Consider the following 22,435-nt stretch of genomic DNA (forward strand, 5'->3'; position numbering starts at 1 on the left):
CTTACTGTCATAAACTATCTTTTGTTAAGTTAACTTTTACTGCAGAAACCGAAATAAGCTTTTAAACTACACTGCGCATGCGTGGAGGCGGCTAAATTCAAAACTCAAGACGTTAGCTTCGATGGTCGTTGACGTTAGCTGCAGTTTGTAGGTTCGCAGATCTACCCAGCTAAGAATAAACGACATGAAAACTATTTTAAGTTAGTCTACCAGTAAGAACACAACCGTGTCCGTTGAGGAATTGTCTCATAACAACCACAAGGTATGCGCTGTGGTGTTCGTATGTTTTCCTTTTCATATCATGAATGGCATCATGTCAATGGCAAACATTAACGTTAGCTAGTTAACGTTAACTAACTAACGTTAAAGTGCACTAAACTTTTACTCTAGCTAGCAACGATCAGTTTTCTCTGTAATGACTAAATTGAAATGCGAACTCATTTAAGATTTTGGGGAAACGGTCTTTTGCGGCGGTTGCGTTTGTTGACAAAGGGGAAATGGTTATCCATCCAGCTAACTTCGCACATATGCATTGATCATGCCAGGTCTTTGTTGATAGAATATTGTGCAAATACGTTGCTAATTATTAAGTTAAAATCCTAAACTGTCGTACGGAAAAGCATGTAACTTCTGTTAATCCAATCTTGATTTTCCCGATGTCACCGAGGCCCAATACCTTCTTTATTTGGTTATTAAATTAATCCTCCAGCTTAAGTTGGGCATTCATGCTGTATGCAAATGAATTATGAGGCATTTTTTGGCTGTACAATAAAAGAATAGCGATCAATATATTTATCTCACTTATAATAAAACAAATGTTCAATAAATGTTTGATTTCATTAAGTTGAATCACGGACGAATCAGCAATAGAATAATTGTACTATTAAGATATTTATTCTGTTGAGGTAAAGGGACTGAAGAAATATTTTAATTTTAGTTAGTAAAATGTTTGTTAAAAAAAGATTTTATCATAATTGTTTAAAATGTTCTACCTCAGATTTGTTAAGTGATCCAATGTTTGGCATCAAGTGTTTGTTCTGACCATAAAGAATAGTTTAAAACCACTATTAACCATCTGGTTTCTTCAACTTTCACTCAGGAGCAAATATCATCCTTAAAACTTGAAAGAAATGATGATTTGACATTTATTGCGATACTTACCGATATTGAATGATAATGTTTTTTTTTTTTTATCATGATAAAAAATTTCTTTTATCGCCCAGCCCTACTTAAATGTCCATGTTTTATCAACTTCAGTTTCATCATATACTCCAGAAGCTGTGATTTACTGAACCAAGCCTTGTTTTGTTCATTTGATCTCAGTTGAAAATGGAGCCTCTGGATCCTGCCAAGAATGAGTGAGTGAAAAATATGTTATTGAGAGAAAGTAGCCATGTGTGCTTTGTGGTTGAAGCTCAAAGCAGCGGTCTGCTCATTAAAGGCCAGCATTACACCTGGCATTAACATTAACTTGTGATATTACTGTATTCACATATAGTAGTAAACACCCCTCTGCATATACTGTAGTGCTGAATAGTGTGTTTCATGTTGTGTGTTACAGAGAAAGCACTGGATTCTCCAAGCGGCGCATTTCTTCGGTTAGTGCTACAAATCAGTTTATGGATAAAGTATATATACTTTTAGCCTTTTTATTTTTTTTAACAATTCATTTGTCTAAACCATATCTTTTTCTATGTTTAATTTTCAGATATTAAAAGCACCACGGAAATCAATCATATTCCCTGAACCAGTACAACAGGAAAATGTGGTAAATGGATTGCTTGATTTTGTGACTGTGTTTATATATAAAAATGGGGATTCCAGCCTTAATACATTCTCACCTAAACAAGTAAAAACTACTACTACTAACTTACTTTAAATTTATTAGCATTGAAAGAGTGAGAACCAAGCCAAGAGGGTGTAACCTGATTAACCAACTTATAAGAAGGGAGACTCTTTGGATTAATGATTTGAACGCAATTGAGCCTCATGGATCAAAATTATCACAAGAAAAAGCTAATATCCTGTGTTTCACTAAGGATATTTGCTTTTTCTTGTGATAATTTTGATTAGACATCTTTATCTGAGGTGTTTTTCATCAGTGTTTTTCGCAGCTAGTGGGACAGAGGTAGGACCTATAGGTTATCTGTCCTAAGGTACTTAATAGTTCCTTGTCAGTGAGCTTCATATTAGTCTTTTTATGGCCTTATGTGAAATTAGGGATGGACAATAAATCAATAACAATAATCATCGCAATCAAATTTTTTTTCAATAACTATATTTTCGATAAATGTTTGATTTTATTCTCTTGAATCATAAATGAAATAGCAGTTAATTTTTTTAATAAGATGTTTATATTTTTGAGAAAAAGGACTGAATTTAGCTTTTACTTAATTTTACTCATGCCTATTTGTTGTGTTAACTACAATTAACCATCGCTCAGGAGCAAAAATCAGCCTTTAAACCCAAAAGAAATAACAATTTGATAATTATCGTGATAATTATCGATATCGAAAGATATTAATCTTTTTATCATGATAACATTTTTGTCCAGCCCTATGTGAAATGATTCTTGTGGCTCATGTATGTTATTTATTTTTATTTTTCTATGTTCAATCATGTTTTTGCTGCTTGTATTATAGTATTTTTGTTAGATGTTGATTTTATAAAAATGAAGAAAAAAAAATGTAATGGAAATTGGGATTACTGGTTATGTGACTTACAGTACCTATTTAGCACACCTGTGAGTGTTATTTGCAATTTCAGTGTGTGAACTTGAAGAAGCCATAGGTGAAATGCATTGTTCACAATAAATATGATAATTTCAGTGTGCGGTAGTTTGTTTTAGATTTTTGATCACCAAATCCTGCGTCCTATTTGCACCTGACTGTTGTTGCTGTGCACGAGGAATCTCTTGGGTTTTTTTGTGGTAATAACTTTGTTTATGAATTTATACTTTACTATATATATATCATTTTTATTTTCAAGGTGGAGTGTGCCAAACCTGTAGAAAAGAGGAATTCAAGAAGAGTCAGTTTTGCGCCTGCCAACGATGTTCTCCTGTTTTCAAAGTGAGATATTAGGAAAATAGTTGGGCTTAATTTCCCACAGTGACACTGACGTTTCAGCCTAATCAGTATTTTATCTTTACAGAGAAGTAAAAAATGCCTCTCCTGCCCGAAGTCCTTTACAAGAGTTAATAACATCAAGTAAGTATCACTATGTAGTACGAATAAGTATGTGATCTTTTTTTATTTTATTGAAGCAGCTTTGTAATGTTTGTCATTTGTTATTCCACAGCAGCTGCAGCCACACAGAATAGGTAAGTTGAATTGATCCTTTTGAGTTTTTTTATTATTTATAAAAAAACTATCTCTTGCACTCTCACCAAACCAGTAAAAAATGTCTGTTTTAATATCATAAATATTATGTTATCTTTCATTAGGGTCCAGGTGGTGGTCGCTAATGATGGGATTCAACAAATCACTGGTAGGAATATTCAATTATGAACTTTTCTTAACTATTACCAAGTGCTCACGTTGTCTGTTAAAGTGTATGGTCTTTTACTAAATTAAAATCTTCACATTTAGGAATGGAAACCCTATTGAATGCTCCTCTACATGTTTCTCAACAAAGGGAGACGGTGAGCTTGAGCACTTAGCTGTTTTGCTTTGCTGTTATTTCACTGTTTTTGTTCTTACCACTGTCACCGTTCATTGACATAAAGCTACTTATCTTCACCAGGTCAACTTTGATACTGGGACTGACTTTAGTGAGAAAACTGTGATGTTTTCTACAGATGATGCGTTCATGGACATAACACGCAGTCACACTATAAACCTTGGCGTTGATGCAGATGTTTCCCTCCAAAATGATGACATTTTACCTACTAGCGGAGAGAAAACAGTGATGTTTACTGCAGGTGATGGATCCATGGATATGGCCCTAAGTCATACTTTCAACATGAGTGGGTTAAAATCACTACCCACTAGAAGTGTAGAGAAGGGAAACATATCCTCATCAGTACCTTGTTTGGATCCTGGATTCGAAAACTTCCTTGCAAGTTTCTCTAGACCTAGTGGCCCCAGCGTTAATTCTGTGATCACCAGAATGGCGCCTCCTGCTGGAACATCCTCTGGCTTCCTGTCCCAGATATGTACGAAAAGGCCTGATGTGGATAAAGAAAATCGGGCTCCGATTTCTCTTTCAGCTGTGACAGAAAAGTCACTAAATACATCCAGGAAGATTGGTCAGTCATCTTATGGAAGTGCATTCTATCCAGACGATGACGTAAGCATGGATATGACTGAACCTCAGAGCCAACTTTATGGATTCACTGATTATGATGACGACGATCCCTTTCAGTGTCTCTTTCCCACAAAAGAAATGTACTCTGGCATCGAGAGCGTGTCACAGACAGCAGAGAAGACCCAACAACAGAGCAGGAAAACACTGGAATCATTTAACACTAAAGGTACTGAATTTTCTATCAACTAATTAATTAATCTACTCAATATTTCAACATGTATGTATTGCTTTCATTGACTTAAAACACGATGTCTTGTGTGTTTTGGGGATGCTGGTATTATTTCACAAGTTATGATTGAATACAGTGTAAATAACATTTTTTTACATTTCAATTTTCAGATTTAGATAAGAAATCCTTGAAGAATCCTTCTCTTAATGCTTCTAATCAAGGACACAAGGTAAGGTTTATAATTTAGTTTACTGTATTGATATTAACCGACTCAAATGACTGCATGGAAAGTACGACATGATATGTAATATCATAAATTAGGTTTTGGAAACTGGTCAGTTGAGCTGCTGTTAAAATGCATCAGTATAGTTTTGAAAATGGTGTGTTTAATGTTCATTAAATACTACACATAGAAGTAAACTTTTATGTATGTGATAACATACTGTCTTTTCTTCTACAGGTCAAACTTGATACAAAAGATGAACGCAGTGCAAAGACAATCACGGACACCGAAGCTCAGACAGGCCATATTAGAGGACTCATTGGCTCAGATGATCCTTTTCGGTTTCTTTTTCCCACACAAGACATGTGCCCCCTCAGTGAAAGTCTGAAGAGCGCAGAGATGACTTCAAGGCCCCAGCACAATGAAGGTTTTTGTTTTTCCTTGAATGTAGGGCTGGGCGAACAATAATGATATTATCATTTTCTTCAGTAACAGTACAACACATCATGTAAATGTTTGATTTAATTAATTTGAATCACAAACAAATTATCACTTCACTTACTTATCTTACACCCTAGTAAGATATTTATGTACCTCAGATTTGTTAAGTGATCAACTGTTAGGCATCAAGTGTTTGTCATGTTCTGACCATTAAGAATAGTTTAAAAACCAGAATTAATAATCTGGTTTCTTCAGCTTTCACTCAGAAGCAAAAATCAGCCTTTAAACTTAGAAGAAAAAATGGTTTGAAATTTATCGCTATTATTATCACTATTGAATTATATGAAATTGTTTATCGTGATATCACTCCGCCCTACTCAAATGTTGACCAAATAATCTGGTGTCAGAGTAAATTGGTATTGTCAACGATGACGTATGAATTTAAAAACCTATATCTTATAACTTGTTTAAGACTAAGAACAACTTCAGAATAAATTGCTATTGTTGATTTTCTTATTGATTGATTCCCCATCTCCACGTTAGGTATGGAAACCTCATTGAGGCCATCTTTAAAGACAGCGGTGCGGAGACATCAGGTGAGTTTTTCTTGCAGTGATATGTATTTTGCAGAATGAATGAATGTACAGCCTACTTGCACTGAATACTGTGTTGTAAAAATAAAGAAATGTTTGTCGATCTGTACTTGGTCTGTATGTCTTACATGTTGATTCACCTGAAAGAAGCACATTATTCAAGTTATACAGAATCAGAGTGATTACATTCATTTTCATTATTTTAAAATATGGTAACATTTCTGGCTCTAAAATGTTTAAATGATGATTAATTAGTAATGCCAGTTTAAAATGTCGAATAGTGTTTTGTTTGACTGTATACTTAAGGTGATTTTTTTTGTTGTTTTTTTTCTCCCTAAGGTTAAATTTGATGCTGAAGATGACAGCAAAGAGAAAACAGTGAGGTTTTCTCCAGATGGTGCCTGTATGGATATGACACAGAGTCACACTGTGAACAATTTGGAACTACAATCGCACCCAAATGTGGACTTTTTACCTCCATTTGGGGACAAAACAGTGAGGTTTACTGCACATGATGCAGCCATGGATGTGACACAAAGTCACACTGTAAACATCATCGGAGATTTAGAACTGCAGGCACAGCAAAAAGAGGACTTTTTACCTACTTGTGGAGAGAAAACAGTGAGGTTCACTGCAAATGATGCATCCTTGGATGTGACACGAAGTCATACTGTAAACATTGGCGCAAATTTGGAACCACAGTTTCGCCAAAATGTGGACTTTTTACCCCCATGCGGCGAGAAAACAGTGAGGTTCACTGCAAATGATGCAGCCATGGATGTGACACAAAGTCACACTGTACACATCAACAGTGATTTGGAACTGCAGTCACAGCAAAAAGGGGAATTTTTACCTACTTGTGGAGAGAAAACAGTGAGGTTCACAGCAAATGATGCAGCCATGGATGTGACACGAAGTCATACTGTAAACATTGGCGCAAATTTGGAACCACAGTTTCGCCAAAATGTGGACTTTTTACCCCCATGTGGTGAGAAAACAGTGAGGTTCACTGCAAATGATGCAGCCATGGATGTGACACAAAGTCACACTGTAAACATCAACAGTGATTTGGAACTGCAGTCACAGCAAAAAGGGGAATTTTTACCTACTTGTGGAGAGAAAACAGTGAGGTTCACTGCAAATGATGCAGCCATGGATGTGACACGAAGTCATACTGTAAACATTGGCGCAAATTTGGAACCACAGTTTCACCAAAATGTGGACTTTTTACCCCCATGCGGCGAGAAAACAGTGAGGTTCACTGCAAATGATGCAGCCATGGATGTGACACAAAGTCACACTGTACACATCAACAGTGATTTGGAACTGCAGTCACAGCAAAAAGGGGAATTTTTACCTACTTGTGGAGAGAAAACAGTGAGATTCACTGCAAATGATGCGGCCATCGATGTGACACGAAGTCATACTGTAAACATTGGCGCAAATTTGGAACCACAGTTTCACCAAAATGTGGACTTTTTACCTCCATGCGGAGAGAAAACAGTGAGGTTCACTGCAAATGATGCAGCCATGGATATAAGCCAGTGCCTCACTGTAAACATTGCCAACAGTTCAGTGTCAGATTCAGTTCTTCAACACCAAGATTCTAACATTTTATCTATCCTATCTGTGAAGGAAAGGGAAAGCGAGACATGTCGTCAGCGAAGAAACCCATCTTCATCTGCATACACTTTGGATCCAGGACTTAAAAACTCTCTGTCTAAGATGAGTGGCCCCTGGGCTAATCCTGTGATCACAAAAGCAGTGGTTCCTGCTGCATCGTCCTTTCAAGAAACTGGACACACAAATGGCTTCCTGGACAAACTTAAACCACAGAAGCCTGACGTGGAAACTGAAAATGAAGTTCCAGGTTTAATTTCAGCTGTCATGGAGAAGACACTAAATAAAACTGTAACTGGCTGTCCAGCAGACAATTTAAGCGTGGACATGTCAGAAGCTCAAACAGGCCAAAATATGGGACAAACATGTACAGATGAGCCACCTCAAAGTCTTTCTTCCATTCAAGACTTGTACCCAAGCTCTGACCATTTGAGGAAAGCTGAGGCAATTTCACAACAGAGCAATGGAGCGCTGGGTTCGTCCAACCTTGATGGTGTGGAAATGATAAATTGTCCAAATTCTCTAGACTCGAAGGAAACCAAACCAAGAAATCACGCTTGTTCACCAACTGCTGTTGGCCATAGTGTTGATACAGTGCCTTCACTAAAGTGTAGACGCATGAGTTTAGCTGATCTTCACTCAAAAGTAAGGCGTTTGAGCCACATGATAAATACAACTCCAGATACTATTGCCCTGAACAGCTGTACAGCACCTTTGCCCCCTCTGGAGCACCACATGGACAAAATCTCAAAAGACAAACCCAACTCCCTGCCTGTAATGGAGCCCGAACCGGAAATAGGTTTGGTAAACACTGAAGAAAATACTCAATGTCTTACGCAAGAAGAACAGCCCTCTACTACTCCTTTCAACTTAAAGACTAAACAACTTATGTCAAGACTCTCAGTGGGAGGCTTCAAGCCCAAGCTTCCACAAAGAAGCAAACCAGATGATCCAACGAAGGTGAATTCTGTGGCAGAGCATACAAGGACGATCACTGTCAATGTTACTAGTCAACTGAGCAACCTTGAAAATGATGTGAGCGACATCTACGATGAAGAGCTTGGTAGCTGTGAAGATATGTCAGAAGTGCTTGATGCAAGAAGTCCTCAGAAAGCCACTGAAAAGGGGGGCCCTCAGGAGTTTAAGATGGTTGAGTTTAAAGAGGATGATGTATTTGAACAGGACTTTATTAGTGCTGTCCATGGAAATAAGAGACCACGGCCAGCAGATGAAAATGGTCTGGCGAATGAGAAGAGAATGAAAACCTCCACTGAAATGGCTGATGACTTTAAAATGGTAGGTCAAATTAGAGTACTCTAGAGTATTATAGTACCTCAAATTATATCTGGGTGTCTTGATTTACCTTTTGTTAAAACCAGGTTTATATTAGAAATATGTCTTAATATAATCCGGTTTTAAATTTCTGTTACTTCAAACTCAAAACTTTATCCATGTTTGCCTGTTATCCTGATAATTTTAGGATAAAATAATTCAATTAATACAAAAACATAGTCATGTCAAACACTCTCTACTCTGTTGTTATTCTTTAATTGAAATGCAGTTTTTATGCAATTATTAAATCTGCTAGTTTCCATTTGTTCATCTTTTGATTGTAGTTAAGTTTGAAACTCAACCCTTTTCTGTTGTTTCACATCTAAAGCCCTCATGTGACCCAGAGGACATACAATACAGCCTGTTCCTGGTAGACCTTTAATTTGAAATGTGTAGGAAGTGTTGAGTTTCATTGATGGTAATGTAATCATACTTACAGCATAGTGGACAGGATTGGAACTAACTAGGGAAAACTATTCATAGTTGAACTATGTTTTATTAACTAGTATTTGTATAAAAAAATTGATTGGTGAATATTGTGCTGATTCTTGATTTGTTTTTCTATGTTCCTCTGTTTTATTTGTAGTCTCATGTTGAAGAGTGTGACGGTAACATTACTACAGCTCCGAGCATGACTACCCAGACCAGTGATTCCAGCAGTCACACGGCTAGCATCAGATGTGAAGCTACATTTGAATCAAGTAAGTTGGCTAACACTTTATTTAGACAGTCTGCCTACAGGTAGTTTATAGGATATTAGTAACATTTCAGCTGTGTATTAGTTGAAATACAACAATTGAGCAGTTTCACAAATAAAACGGTTTTCTAGTTTGGTTAGGTTCAGGCACACAAAACATCTTAGGGGGCTTTCGCACCTGAAAGTCCGCAACAAGGTCCGAACCAAAGTTCATATTTTCACATTGATCTGTCACAGGAGATTTATAACTGTCCTTATTTCAATGCATTTATCCGTGCATTTGTTTGTTTCCGGTTTACATGTCAACCGCCAAACTTCCTGTAGGCCTAAATAGTCTGAAAGTCCGAACCATCCAAAAAATGCTTTCACAGCAGAAATGAACCAAACCATCGTTCAGTTTGATCCGGACCGAGACTACCTCTTTTTGTCGGACCACATTTTGTCTGTTTGGTCCGGACCGTGGTCCATGGGAGGTTTCACACCTGCAATTTTGGTTCGGACTGAAATGCCTGAAAGTCCGGACCAAACGAGGTAGGTGTGAAAGCCCCCTTAGTTAGGATGTGTTCGTAAATTGTCACACATACTAAATTGATAATCTGATAAGCATCTAAATCAAAACAGTTGACATTTTACGAATACTCAAAAAAAACACAACAAAGTGTTACATGAATGTTAACATAAAGTTGTTGTGTATTCACATTCGGTAGTTGAGTGTCATTGAGATCCTATGTGCTGGTGTAATTTTGCTTACCCAGGTTCTGGACAATAAATCTATTATTTTTACTTATTCAGCTTTCAGACAAAGCATGTTTGAATCCCAGCTTGAAGACTACGCCAGTGATGTACAGAGGGTATATTGTTGACATATTTTATAAATATATCTTTGAATTATAATGAACCATTTCATTTTTTCATGTCAGTTAATTATTGCCTTTAATTTTTTGATTACAGAAATTCGAGGATGGGACCATTACAGTGTTAGAGTTCTTTAAACTCTTCAACATAGACTTTGTCATCCATAATCCTCGGCAAAGTATCCTTCCTGGCAGAGTGGGTTAATCATTTATATTAACAACATAAATATATGAAAAACAACAGTGTAGTGATGTGACTTATTATTGTTTTTTCAGCTTTTGTCAGACACAGATTGCACACCAATGGATTTATTGAAAGACAGACACATCAACCGTCCTAAACAGATGGTGTATGAGACAAATGTTCTGAACCTCACAGAGAAGGTGGAGGGGTATGTATAATTGTATAACACATTTATGACTACGTTTAAAAGTAAACATACATTAGTTTGCCAAATATGACATGGAAGAGGTATAGATAGAAACTGTGATAAGAACATGAAAATAAGTGTTTAAGTTGTCTCTGAAAATGCTGACATGTCCTCTTCAAGATTGAAGGAGCGAATGCGGGATCTGGAAAAACCTCTGAAGATTGTGAACAGACCTTTGTGGGAAGAAATGAGACATTTTTCAGAGAAAGAGGTATTAAAGTATAACTTTAACTTGACTATAAAGTGGGAACGCTACAGTGCAAATATCAGTTTTCATAATTGATCGATAAATATCTGCAGTATTATTGTCATTTTATTAAAAGGATATGGGTGAACATTCTATCAGATTTAGCTGCTGCCATTTGCTGTGTAAGGAGATGTAGCAGCTGGAAGAGTATCATTTGGCCATGCGATCTTATTCCTAACCCTCCCTGTGTTTGTTTGAATTCACAGCTCAAATCCTTTGGTGCCAAACTAAAAGAGAGAAATAACGTGTTCAGAAAGATGAGCAAAGTTCAGTCCCATGAAAAGAAGGAAGTCTTGTATGCAGACCTTGTGCAGGCTAATCTGGTAAGAGCCATCCCAGAAATACTGAATTACAACGTTTTGGGATCTTTTGAGAGCGTTGAAGGTAATTTACATTTATCATCTTTTCAGGAGGAGCAACAGAGGTTGAGAGGAACGATCGAGGAAGCAGATGAGATGATTAAAAGTTTGGATGACTGTATTTGTGAATTAGAAACAGGTATGGCTACTGTGAGGAAACGACTCACGGCTGTCCAGTTTACAATGCCACTTTCTCAGTATGAATGCAAGTAACGACTATCGCCAACAAAAGGAGGATGAGTTTTTGTATACGTGTTGCGACAAGAGACAGGCAGACGTTCAAACGGCTGTAACACCATCTCTGTATTTCCCTTCCTTTAGAACTTAGTGCAGTTGAAGAAAAAGGCTTTGAAGACGCACCAAGTCTGAAATCACTTCAGAAAGGTAACTTGTAATAGCCTTGATTATTTTATTTATTTATTTTTGTGTGCTTGAATTGAATAAGTTATTGATTGATTTATTTTTATTGACAGAAATGCAGAAAGTCACTGAAGTTTTGGCTGATAATGACAGGTGAGTTCAGAATATTAAGTATCTCTGTCATGTTTAGGTACTATAAAAATAGAAAGTTCTCTTTTTTTTTGTTTCTTATTCTTTTCTTTTTTTCTGCCATAGAAAAATATCTGAACTGGAGATGCAGAATAAACAGAATTCAAATAAACTGTGCAGGCTGAAAGTTGAGACGATGAACCTGGAGAGCCACGTCGCTATGCTGCATAGGTCAGTTTCTGATTTGAATGGGTTTTCACATCTAGAGTCATAAGACTTGCTTTCAAAACATGTAGGACCTCATTTCCAAACTCCACTTATGCTCAACCATGACCACTTTCATTTGACTATTGTAAAGTGTGTGTGTTCTCTGTTACTCTCCTTGACTATCTGTAAATGAGCACCATTATATTAATTTTGTCAGTAGTCTTGACAATAAATGTATTGCTCTGTTTTTTAGCTTTTGTAGCAAAGATGTTAAAGTAAATAATAAGTAATTATTGTAATTTTTTTTTATATCAGTTTGAATGAATGGAAATTGGGAGAGAAGAAAGACAACTGCTCGGTCTACAGTTTTCTCCATAAGACCTTCGAAGTACAGTTGGTGTATGAAAAATCCAATGGTAAGCGTTTTGTTGACGGTAGACATGCTTGTAACGTTTTACAGGCAAACAACATTTTTGATCTCTAAAGACTTAAAATTCAAACCACGTTTCACTTTTAGCCACACTAATGTCAGGACTTGCTTTGCAGTTATTGTTTACCACCTAAACTACACATAATTGTCTGTTTACTAGGCAGACATCGGGTGTGTTTGCTGACTAGGTTTCGCAAAGACTGATTTCTGATTTAACTTACAGCTAAGCTCAAGCTGTATTTTTAACTAATAATATTTTCTTAAGTAATATGATGTTTTCCTATTTAAATTGTTTTTGAAGGAAATGATGCTGATAATGAGTCGGAGAGGAAAATATCACACATCACGTTCAGACGTCAAATTGATGGTGAGAAAAAAAACTATATAAATAGTAGTTTGAGTGGTCATAGCTATAGATTGTCAGAATCTGTGTTATGCATCTTGTGTGTTTGGGTAAACACTGGTTAGTTTCTTAGAGATGCATGGGGGTCATTCTTGTTACTGGGATTTTGTAAAAACTACTGTACATTTTGTTTTCTAACTAGATGAGAAGTCACAGTGCCATGCCCGTCTTGTTCACAAACTGCTCTCTCAATGCATTGAGCGAGAAACTTCCTGGGTGGAGAAGTATCCAACGAGCAGACATGTTCCAAAGGTAGGTGTGAAGAGAGATCTGTTTTGTTGTTTGAGAGATTTACTTATACTGTCACTATATCTTGTTTATTGTCAGACATCTTAAAGTCAGTAAAACCATTCCAGATAATGTATTTTACACTGAGGATGCAAATAGCCAATATAAAGCTCAAATTCACTATCCTGAAATATTCTCTGGAATTTGTGTTCAACAACTGAAGTATTTATTCTCTTGTATGTAGCTGCTCCTTGACGTGGGCCTGGTGGTGAGTCACTGTCGTCTGCTGGGAGAGGAGTTGCGTCTGCTGAAAATGTGGGGGGGTCTGAGGCTTGATATTCTCAACATCAGCTGCATGGACAATCGGTAAGAACGCTTCCACACAACATTTTTTTATAGACAGTTGTATTATTGATTTAACCTTTATTAAGCAAGAGGAAAGTGCAAAGCACACCCATTTCCTAGAAAGACCCATTTACTGAAAATCACATCACAAAAGATGTAGGGCTGACCCCGAATAGTGGAAGATTCGATGCTTCGATGGGCGGAGCCTGTTTCGACTGTCAATCTCACAGTTGAAGAACCAATGCCATTTTGGCGATATGGAGGTGCTCAACGTCTGATTTTACATAAAACTACCAGTTTTCTCCCAATAAGTTAATAAACATGTAAAAAGAATAAAGCTTTCAATAAATGTTTTTGTTTTTGGTGTTGTGCAGAGTTGTCCGCATCTTGCGGGACTTTCAGGTAATTTATCAACATTGATGAACCACACAAGGAATATTATATCGTTTTTTAAATAGCCGGCTACTTGAAATAGACCCGCGAGGAACTGCAACGTGCATGCACGCAAAACTCTGCACAAGACCGGTGAATGGCAGGCGAGAGAGAGAGAAAAGGGTCTTCAAAAAGCCTCAGTTTAGCTGGAAATTTACAGTGTAAGTTGAATGAATAGAATCTGCAGCTTCTCAAGATTAAAGCGGAGCCACCATGTCTTGCAATCGCCGCGCACAAAAACGGTCGACTACAGGCAGGACTTGACTAGTCGGGGACAGCCCTAAAAAGATGTAGGATCTGTCATTATTGGGGGAACCTTAGATGATACATAGAAACATAGATGATAACGACAGGACTGAAGTATGTCATGTAAAGTTCTTTAGCGAGGTTGTATAATTGCCGTGTGAAGCCAAACCAAAACTAACTGAATGAATTTTAGTTCGGACCTTGGTGCGGACTTTTAGGTGTGAAAGGGCCTTAAGTTTTCAAAAATGAAGCTATGTTATATAAAATCCTTTCTTCTTCTTCCTCTAGAGTGCACGTGGTTTTCTGCAGTCTAAAGAAATTTTCCAAGTTTGAGGTGATCTTCTCCGTCAGTGTGACAAACCACCTCTATGTCCTTCAAGTGCAGAGCTTCAAAAACAGGATCGGGAGCACAACGTAAGTTTGACTCAAATCTAAATTTAGGAACTTTGAAAATAAGTGAGGTAGTGCTTTTTTTTTAGCTTTTGAGTGGACCGAAATGCATCTTAATGAACAATAATGTCGTAGCTAAGAATATTTAAACATCATTACACAATTTTATTGACAACTAGATAGCCAGAAAATCTCCAAAACCTTACCAATAATAAACTTAGACTTTTTCATATATTTGCAGGATCCAACAGATTGAGGAGATAGTGGCATCTTTCAATCCAGCCAAGAACCTCTTGACCAAGATTATCAAAAAGATTCATGAAAATCTTCTCTGTTGAGACCAGGAATGCATCCAGTAATGAGTTCAATCATTTCTTATCAAACTCTTTTGTACAATATAGATGTTGAAAAATGAGTACATGTTCCAAAACGTTTTCCACTGTGTGCAAAAGGTGGTGGTATTTCACTGCATTTTGTGTCCTTGATGCACCTGTTCAAATTTTGCATTGTATTTTGTTAAAAATACTTTGGTTTTCCCACATGAAGAACATAAGGGATAAAGGGAGTGTAGAATAGGAAACAGGAATGTGTTAGCTAAGCCATCTAACAAGAAGGTTTGGTTTGGTTTTTCTTGCCATCATGTGAACCTTTTAAAAGGTTAAACACTCTTTCTTGCGTATTTCATTGTTCTGGAAAACAGACAGTGGTTTCCATGCAGTTTATAGAGTCACCTCCAGATGGGGAACATGGACCAACCTTACTGTACTTTGTTATACTTACAGTGGGGCATTGTTTCGTTTGTGTATAGGAGCCTTGATATGTTGTATTTCAGACGGTACTTGTCTCACATCTTGTTGTAGCTTTGTACAGTACTTAACATATGTAAATATATTTTCCTCTTATCACTTTTCATTTTTGATTTAAACAAAAAAAAAAAAAGCTTTGTATGTTTTTCATTAGATAGCAAAAATTCTAAAATAAATGTCCTGACCTTTTGAAAAGATAAATGTACTGGAAAGTGTTCATTAAAAAATATGTGCTATACTTTTGCTTATCTGTACTTTTCTTTTCCAGAATGAATGTACCTTATGTCATGTCTTCAATGATTAATGCAGACATTAACTGCTGTTGTCTGAACATGTATGCCCACAACATGTTTAATATATAATAAAGATCTAATTTGCAGAATGTGAAATACAAATAGAATTAGTGTTCTGTTAAAGAAAACCCTCAACATTGGACTGGTACTTATTGACTTGAAAGGCTTTCACAAGTTGTTTGAATTTTGTCTACTTTTCATAAGTGTGAGAAAACGATTGCCGCTTTCTAAAAAGTACCATTAAATTTTTATGGATGTGAGAGCAGCTGAGATGTCAAACTTACTCTGCAATCATTCTCTATCCAAATCAGAAATGGATTTATGTAGCCAAGTAGATGTTCATTTAAAAGGAATTTGCCTTGGTGTTGTGCATGGCAATCAAAATGTGCAAAGAATACAAATAAGTACTGCAAAAGTTAAGCATTCATCAATATAAAATAGAAATCCCTCCACCCATCTATTGTCAACCGCTTATCCTGCATACAGGGAGCCAATCCCAGCTGACATCGGGCGAAAGGCGGGGTACACCCTGGACAGGTCTATAAAATAAAAATGTAGATTAAAATAATATATATTGATTTTTCAATAAATAGTTATCTGTTCTGCTGCTTTTTATGACAATAATCAAGTTAACGCTATTCCCTTGGATAGCCTCTGCATTGAATTATTAAGGAAGTATCTGTTCATCACTACAAATCCAATGCCCAAAGATGAGACCAGAAAGACTTTTTGGCTGCAACAAAAACACAGATAGGATGTTATTTATGTGTTTATGCAGTGGAATTAAAGTCAAACCTCAAACAATGCCTGCAATTTAGACATCAAAATGCACATTCAGTGATGTTCATGCTGTACTGAGGTTCGCCTTTAGAGGGCGCTATGGGCCTGTAAAATATGCATTGTATTCCAATGCCAACTGTACTGAGTGAAAAATGTATTCCAGTGTTTTCTCATCAGTCTTTTAGTAACGTTTAACTTTAAATGGAGAAAAGAGCTTGTAAGGAATCAACAGTTTTTTACCTGAAAAATAAATTAGTTCAAAAGCAGCTGTTACCAACCTTTTTGGCTCGTGACCTCTTAAAGCGAAGCAATGTCACACGTTGTCTTGGGGGGTCCCGACCTTGAGGTTAGGGATCCACTGTATAATCACAGCACATGTAGTATATGGATTTTAATGTGTTTGTAATTCTGAGTAGCCACAGTGCTGCAACTGACAAATACTTTTGTGCAGTATAACATTTTGCTGCTTTTCATCTATGAAATGTAAACAATTTCATTTGGTTTTTGGTTTACCACCATGCATTTTTGTTGTTTTTAAACAATGTCTCATGCATTTTAAGGTTTGTAAATACTCTTGTAAGGACAAGCAAGCAGCTGCACCTCGGCATCAAACAAAACTTTTCTGTGTAGGCTCTCTGTCTTGGTTGAACTGAAATAAACCTGATGTTAGTGTTCAGCTGCAGATCTTGCTGCTGTTCAAAGCTCAGCTAAAACATGACTGACATGGACAGTGTCCAGAGGTCATTTGAAAGGTCAAACAGCCACAGTCAAGCCTCTGAGAGTGTGTGCGTATGTATCGTCAAAGGTCAAAGTGGACTTTCCAAACCGTCATCCTCGAGTGAGCCGTCGGGGGACACGAGTTCCTCCTGCCCTCCTCCAGAAACAACGGCTGCTGTCAAACCAGATAGAGGACACACAGGGTGTCCAGGCAAGGGTTAAGTTTGGTTGAAGCGGCATTTGGATCTCTTGACCTCAGCCTGGGGGTCAACTCAGTTTCGTTTAAATCGATTCATGGAAATATTTTTCATTATTCACACTTGAACTGATCACAACTGAATCATTCATTAGATCATTACATAGCAGTACAAATAAGAATTAGGTTTTGTCCCCAGTTGAGTGCATTCAAAGTAATCGTCTCATTTTTGTGACTGAATTTCTCTGATTGGGTGAACATGTTTCTTTGCAAATAGCTTGGTGATTAAGTCGTTGTCTTTGGTTTATTAAGAAAAGCTAAATCCTAATGCATTTATCAGATTGGAAAATTGATTTATGAAAATCTAATTTCATGAGCTTTGGTTTTGGACTATTTAATCTACTTTGCTAGCTCTCTGGGGTATGCAGACAACAGGATTTCACGATGAATAAACATGAAAAGCACCACATTTTTCAGGACACAGACTGGTAAAAGAATATGTGCTGTTAATCATGGTAATTATCTCCATGTGCAATCATTGTAATTTCAGTGTTGACTCACTAGAAAATACTGGTATATTATACTATTGTTTTGCCAAATTGTACTGAAAAGAATTGAAAGAAAAATTCCAACCAAACCAGTGTGTGTTGTGTTTGTTGTGTAGCTGCACATTGAAAACAAGACTCAGCACTTGCTAGCTAGCCACTCTGTGAAACTACTGAGGCACAGGGTGCTTTGAGCTAAATGCTAACATCAGCATGCTAACATGCTCACAACTACAACGCTAACAAGCTGATATTTAACACATAAGCATGCTAACATTTGCTAGTAGCACTAAACACAAAGAGCAGATTATGCTGATGGGAATATCATCAGACCATAGGTTTTCATTTACACTGGGGATGCTGGGGACATGTCCCCATCATTTGTTTTTTTTTTTACTAATGAATGAAAATGCTATTGTGGCAACAAATCTTTATCTTTAGCATTAAACTGAAACCTGTAAAACAGCTGTGATCTCAACCCTGTTACCTGCATGAAGTTCAGTTAATTTAATGTGTATTGCACAATAACAAAGATAATTTCTACTTGACATTAAATGCATCATCACATATGAGACGTACACTGAAACCCCTTTCTAAGTGATAAATGTAACCATTTATTGGGATTTAGATGGAGTTAGATGGCAACATATTGTCCACACTACTAATGTCTAATTCTGTAAAGTGGAACATTGGGCCTCAAGCAACGTGCTTCAAATCTGTTTATCTACAGATCCAGAAGCAGTATTTCACCTTAGTAACCTTATCAGTGTCCTCTACTGCAGAGGGATAGACTTGGTTTTGGAAGATGGAAAAGAGCTTTAAGGTTTCTGTTGTGTTAAAGTCTAAAAATGACCACCTGGTAATTTATCCAAGAAAGGGAAATGAAGAGCATTTGCATTTCTCATTCTAGAAAAAGTAATAGTTAGTTAGATAGTTTAAAAATGCAATCACTGTTGTGCAATTTATACAGAATCATGACTATGATAAAGACTATAATATGTTAACAATATAAGACCAATAACACTTACATGGTCACAAATTATTTGTCCCTTACAGGACCTGCAGCGTCAACGTTGGTTGGTTGCTGCAACAGTTCCTGCTTGGATTAAACAGAATTTTAATATTTAATAGAGAATAATGGTTTTGATATTATTGACACATTTCATTTCAAAAAAAATAATGTGGGGTCTCCCAAGGCTTCAGAGTTTTTTGGCCTTACTGTAGCAGCATTGCTGGACACCTCTTTCAATATACATTAGTTTATATTTAAAAGAAATGGTTGGTGAATGAGTAGCCATAGCCAAGCATGGTCCAGCTAGTTAAGAATAAAATGTTTGGTCATTAATTTATTGTTACTCAGGGTTAACAATGATGGTTGTCAGCTGGCTAATAAGAAAACGTTTGCAGCAGATATTTGGGCAAGAAATTAAACATCTCAATGTGCAGAATCAAATCAGCAGAGTGTCATTCACAGTTAAAGAAGGTTGGAGTTCAACAGAAAGCTAATTTGACTGCTAACACCTCCAGTCTGCAGTAATTTACCGCCATTGTTCCTCCCTTCCTCTGGCGTTGGTGGCCATATTTGTTCATAGAACAACTCAGCCATGTCTTATCACAATAATCTCACAGTGCTGCTGGAGTCCAGCTGCGACAGCTTCGCTCATACAGTTAGCAAAAGATAAAGGCCGCCCAGTTTAAACAAAGTATATTTTACTGTAGGTCCAGAGGAAAGGCCTGTGTGGAAGCCAAAACACAATGGATTTATTCTTAAGGCATTACTGTACACTCACAACAACACATAATACACTTCACTAAGAGGCAAAGAGTTGGACTGGGGGGGGGGGGGGTATACAGGGCATACAGGTCCCTCACGTGAGGAGGGCCCACTAAGAAACTAATATCTGTGGATGTGGGGAGGGGACAAATATAGAATTCTTATATACAGGACCCAGATTTTTTTGCAATGCCCCTGCTAAGAGGTACAAGTCTAGGCACAACTGTCTAGTTCCATGATACACTGGGACTGGTGGAGAAATGTTATGTGGAGGCCTGTGGTTTATTCATATCAGTCACTGAAAGACATAGAAAATATGCCAGTTCATGAAGTGTGAGCCTATTAAGTGTGTGATAAAAATAAAGAAATAATTGAACAAGTAGTTAGTAGTAGTAGTGCTTTTGAATAGATGTATTGGCAGTATAAAGCAGATAATGCTGTAATCCAGAAAATGGTATCGTTCCATTAAACCACAGGTTGATATATTGCTTGTTGTCAAAATCACTAAGGATTCCAACATTAAATAAATTTAAAGAATAATCTAATAAAGTAGTTCAGTTCTACCAATAAGCAAGTCTCTTGTAGCCAGACTTTCTTGCTGATGGAGGTCTGGAGAAGCACAGAGGTCATTTGGGAAAAGGTGGACACACTCAACTTTAATCCATTAAAACAAATAGTTATTATTATTTTATTATTTATGCAATATGAAACTTGTTTATACAAGTGCACAGGTGCTGTTTCGGGAGGCAAGTGGTTTCAGCCAATGTAATTGTTACTTGCCAATTTTCAAAAACCTCTGTAGAAGGAATGGAAAGACCTCCACGAGTCGTATCAGATTCCTGGAGAAAAGCCGGGGCGAAAAAATTAATTAACACCATGTGACTAACTGCATAAAACTATCAAGTGTGGTTTTAAACAAGATATTATTCAATCTCATTGGAGTTTTACCTCCGACTGGCCCTTTTCCCTGATAAGAGAAATAATTCAGTCCAACAAAACAATTTTAATGGTTTCAATCTAAAAGGGTTTTATTTCACTCACTTTTTTAGCAGAAAAAAGTATGAAGCCAACACAAAGAATATTTTAGATCTGTGGATATCTTTGAAATATAGAAAGTACAGAGACCTTCTGCTGTGATGATGACTCCAAAACTTATTAAATGGTTTTGTGTGCACTGGCATCCTCAAACAGAGACCTAGGGAGCCAACTCACAGTTGATTTCAAATGTCACTGTTCATGCTACTGTCCTGTTCTTATGTTCATCAGTCCCTCCCCACATCCAACTCACAGCCATCCTGCGCTACTGTAAGCCTTCTGTAGATTATCTTGTTAGGGGGCATTAGAGGGCGACTTAATTGGTCCTTCCAGCCAGGTAATTAGCTCCGATGGCATGTGCTCCCATAGTGATGCGAATGACAGGGACATAGCCACGTCCCACCCCTCAACCCAATCACCAACACTCACACACACAAACAAGGAAAGACTATGTGACCCAGAGAGTTTTCACATTCTCTGGTCATTCTTGGGGAAAAGACAAAAGTCTGACTTGTTAAAATAGGCTCCCGCTCAGCAGGGGAACAGGAGCCACAGCAGCTGTCCCATGGTATCAAGCTTCAATGGTCCCAGCAGCCTCAGAAAACATCCAGTCCAGGGGGTTTCTTCTTTTGTTTTGTGTTTTTTTAATTGTGTGGGGACATATTACATCTCATGAGCAGGGAAATACAAAAGAAGCATTTATTTAAATGTCACCTTACTATGCAGTTCTACGAAGAGAGGACATTTCACTGTAGTATGACACTATAAAATACATTTAATTAAAATGTATTGTAAGTGTTTATATACAAATATGAATGCTTATTTACTGCAGCCCTTCAAATTCCTGCAAAGCTATATATTTGCATACCTGAATGTGTTACAGGTGTGTCAGAAGATGCCAGCAGAATAATAAGAATAAATCTGAGTTCACACACATTACACATTTTGAATTTCTTGTGCTTGTCAGATGGTCGAATAGCTTCAGAAACCACCTCACAACACGTTGTACAAACAAGTTCTTTTTTAGCATAACCCAGCCCTGAGACTTGTGATTTTCTTTTATTAATACTTAAAACTCCTTGAAAATCTTAAAGAGTTTGATTGGTGGCTAGTCAAAAGCAGGGTCCTGCTGGGGGGCTTTCAACTAATATCAGATATGGCCCTAAACTGATGGATACTGCGTGTTACATTACTATGTACATATATATATATATATATATATGTATATATATATATATATATATATGTATATATATATATATATGTATATATATATATATATACACATATACATTAAAACAGGCATCTGAAATATTTTTGATAATATTATTAATTATTTATTATCGCATAATTGAGCATTGAGAGACTACAACAATAAATGAATTGTTCCCCTGGTCTATCTATAACAAATGACTTCAGTTTAACTTCCAGTTGAGTTAGACTGAATCCAAACTATTTTTTGCCACAATAGCTTCACTTAGCTTCGGCTGAATGCCATTTCAGGTCTATTTGTATCCATGGAAGACAAACAAGTACCAAGAATCCCATCTAACAGAAAGCATTGTGGATGGGTTGCCTATTCTCTGACAAAACAGGAATTCTGACCTTGTTTGGGGGAACACATCCTGGGGCCCGCAAGCAACAAGAAACCAGAAACCAGAACAATAATAGCTTTTCCTAAAAATATAAGGGCCTGACAGAGGAGAGTTTCCAATACAATGGCCTTGAGAGTTGCCTCTTGCAAAGTAGATGAAGGGGTTTTCTACTCATGAGACAAACGTCCAACACAGATCAGATTCACTTATTTAAGGCCCTGCCTGGATGAGAAGCTGACTAGTTAAGACC

The 22,435-nt window shown here is 37.0% G+C and overlaps 1 protein-coding gene across 1 annotated transcript; it reads left to right on the forward strand.

Moving 5' to 3' along the window:
• The first annotated feature begins 29 nt into the window (after positions 1-29).
• On the forward strand, positions 30-15,488 carry knl1 (kinetochore scaffold 1). Its single transcript, XM_038726845.1, has 30 exons — positions 30-262; positions 1,324-1,358; positions 1,562-1,598; positions 1,709-1,768; positions 2,989-3,071; positions 3,154-3,209; positions 3,301-3,322; positions 3,446-3,489; positions 3,591-3,643; positions 3,745-4,474; positions 4,648-4,706; positions 4,938-5,127; positions 5,685-5,737; positions 6,074-8,650; positions 9,273-9,387; positions 10,176-10,234; positions 10,335-10,433; positions 10,514-10,629; positions 10,789-10,879; positions 11,122-11,238; positions 11,326-11,413; positions 11,596-11,658; positions 11,748-11,787; positions 11,890-11,994; positions 12,286-12,386; positions 12,702-12,767; positions 12,946-13,055; positions 13,276-13,397; positions 14,343-14,468; positions 14,686-15,488. Exons 2-30 carry the CDS (start codon positions 1,330-1,332, stop codon positions 14,780-14,782), a joined length of 5,508 nt encoding a protein of 1,835 aa, XP_038582773.1. The 5' UTR covers positions 30-262; positions 1,324-1,329; the 3' UTR covers positions 14,783-15,488.
• Positions 15,489-22,435: the final 6,947 nt, after the last annotated feature.

Source organism: Micropterus salmoides, unplaced genomic scaffold, assembly GCF_014851395.1.
Source record: "Micropterus salmoides isolate LMB-PRFRI ecotype aquatic unplaced genomic scaffold, ASM1485139v1 Ms_hic_scaffold_18, whole genome shotgun sequence".
NCBI classification, from domain to species: Eukaryota; Metazoa; Chordata; class Actinopteri; order Centrarchiformes; family Centrarchidae; genus Micropterus; species Micropterus salmoides.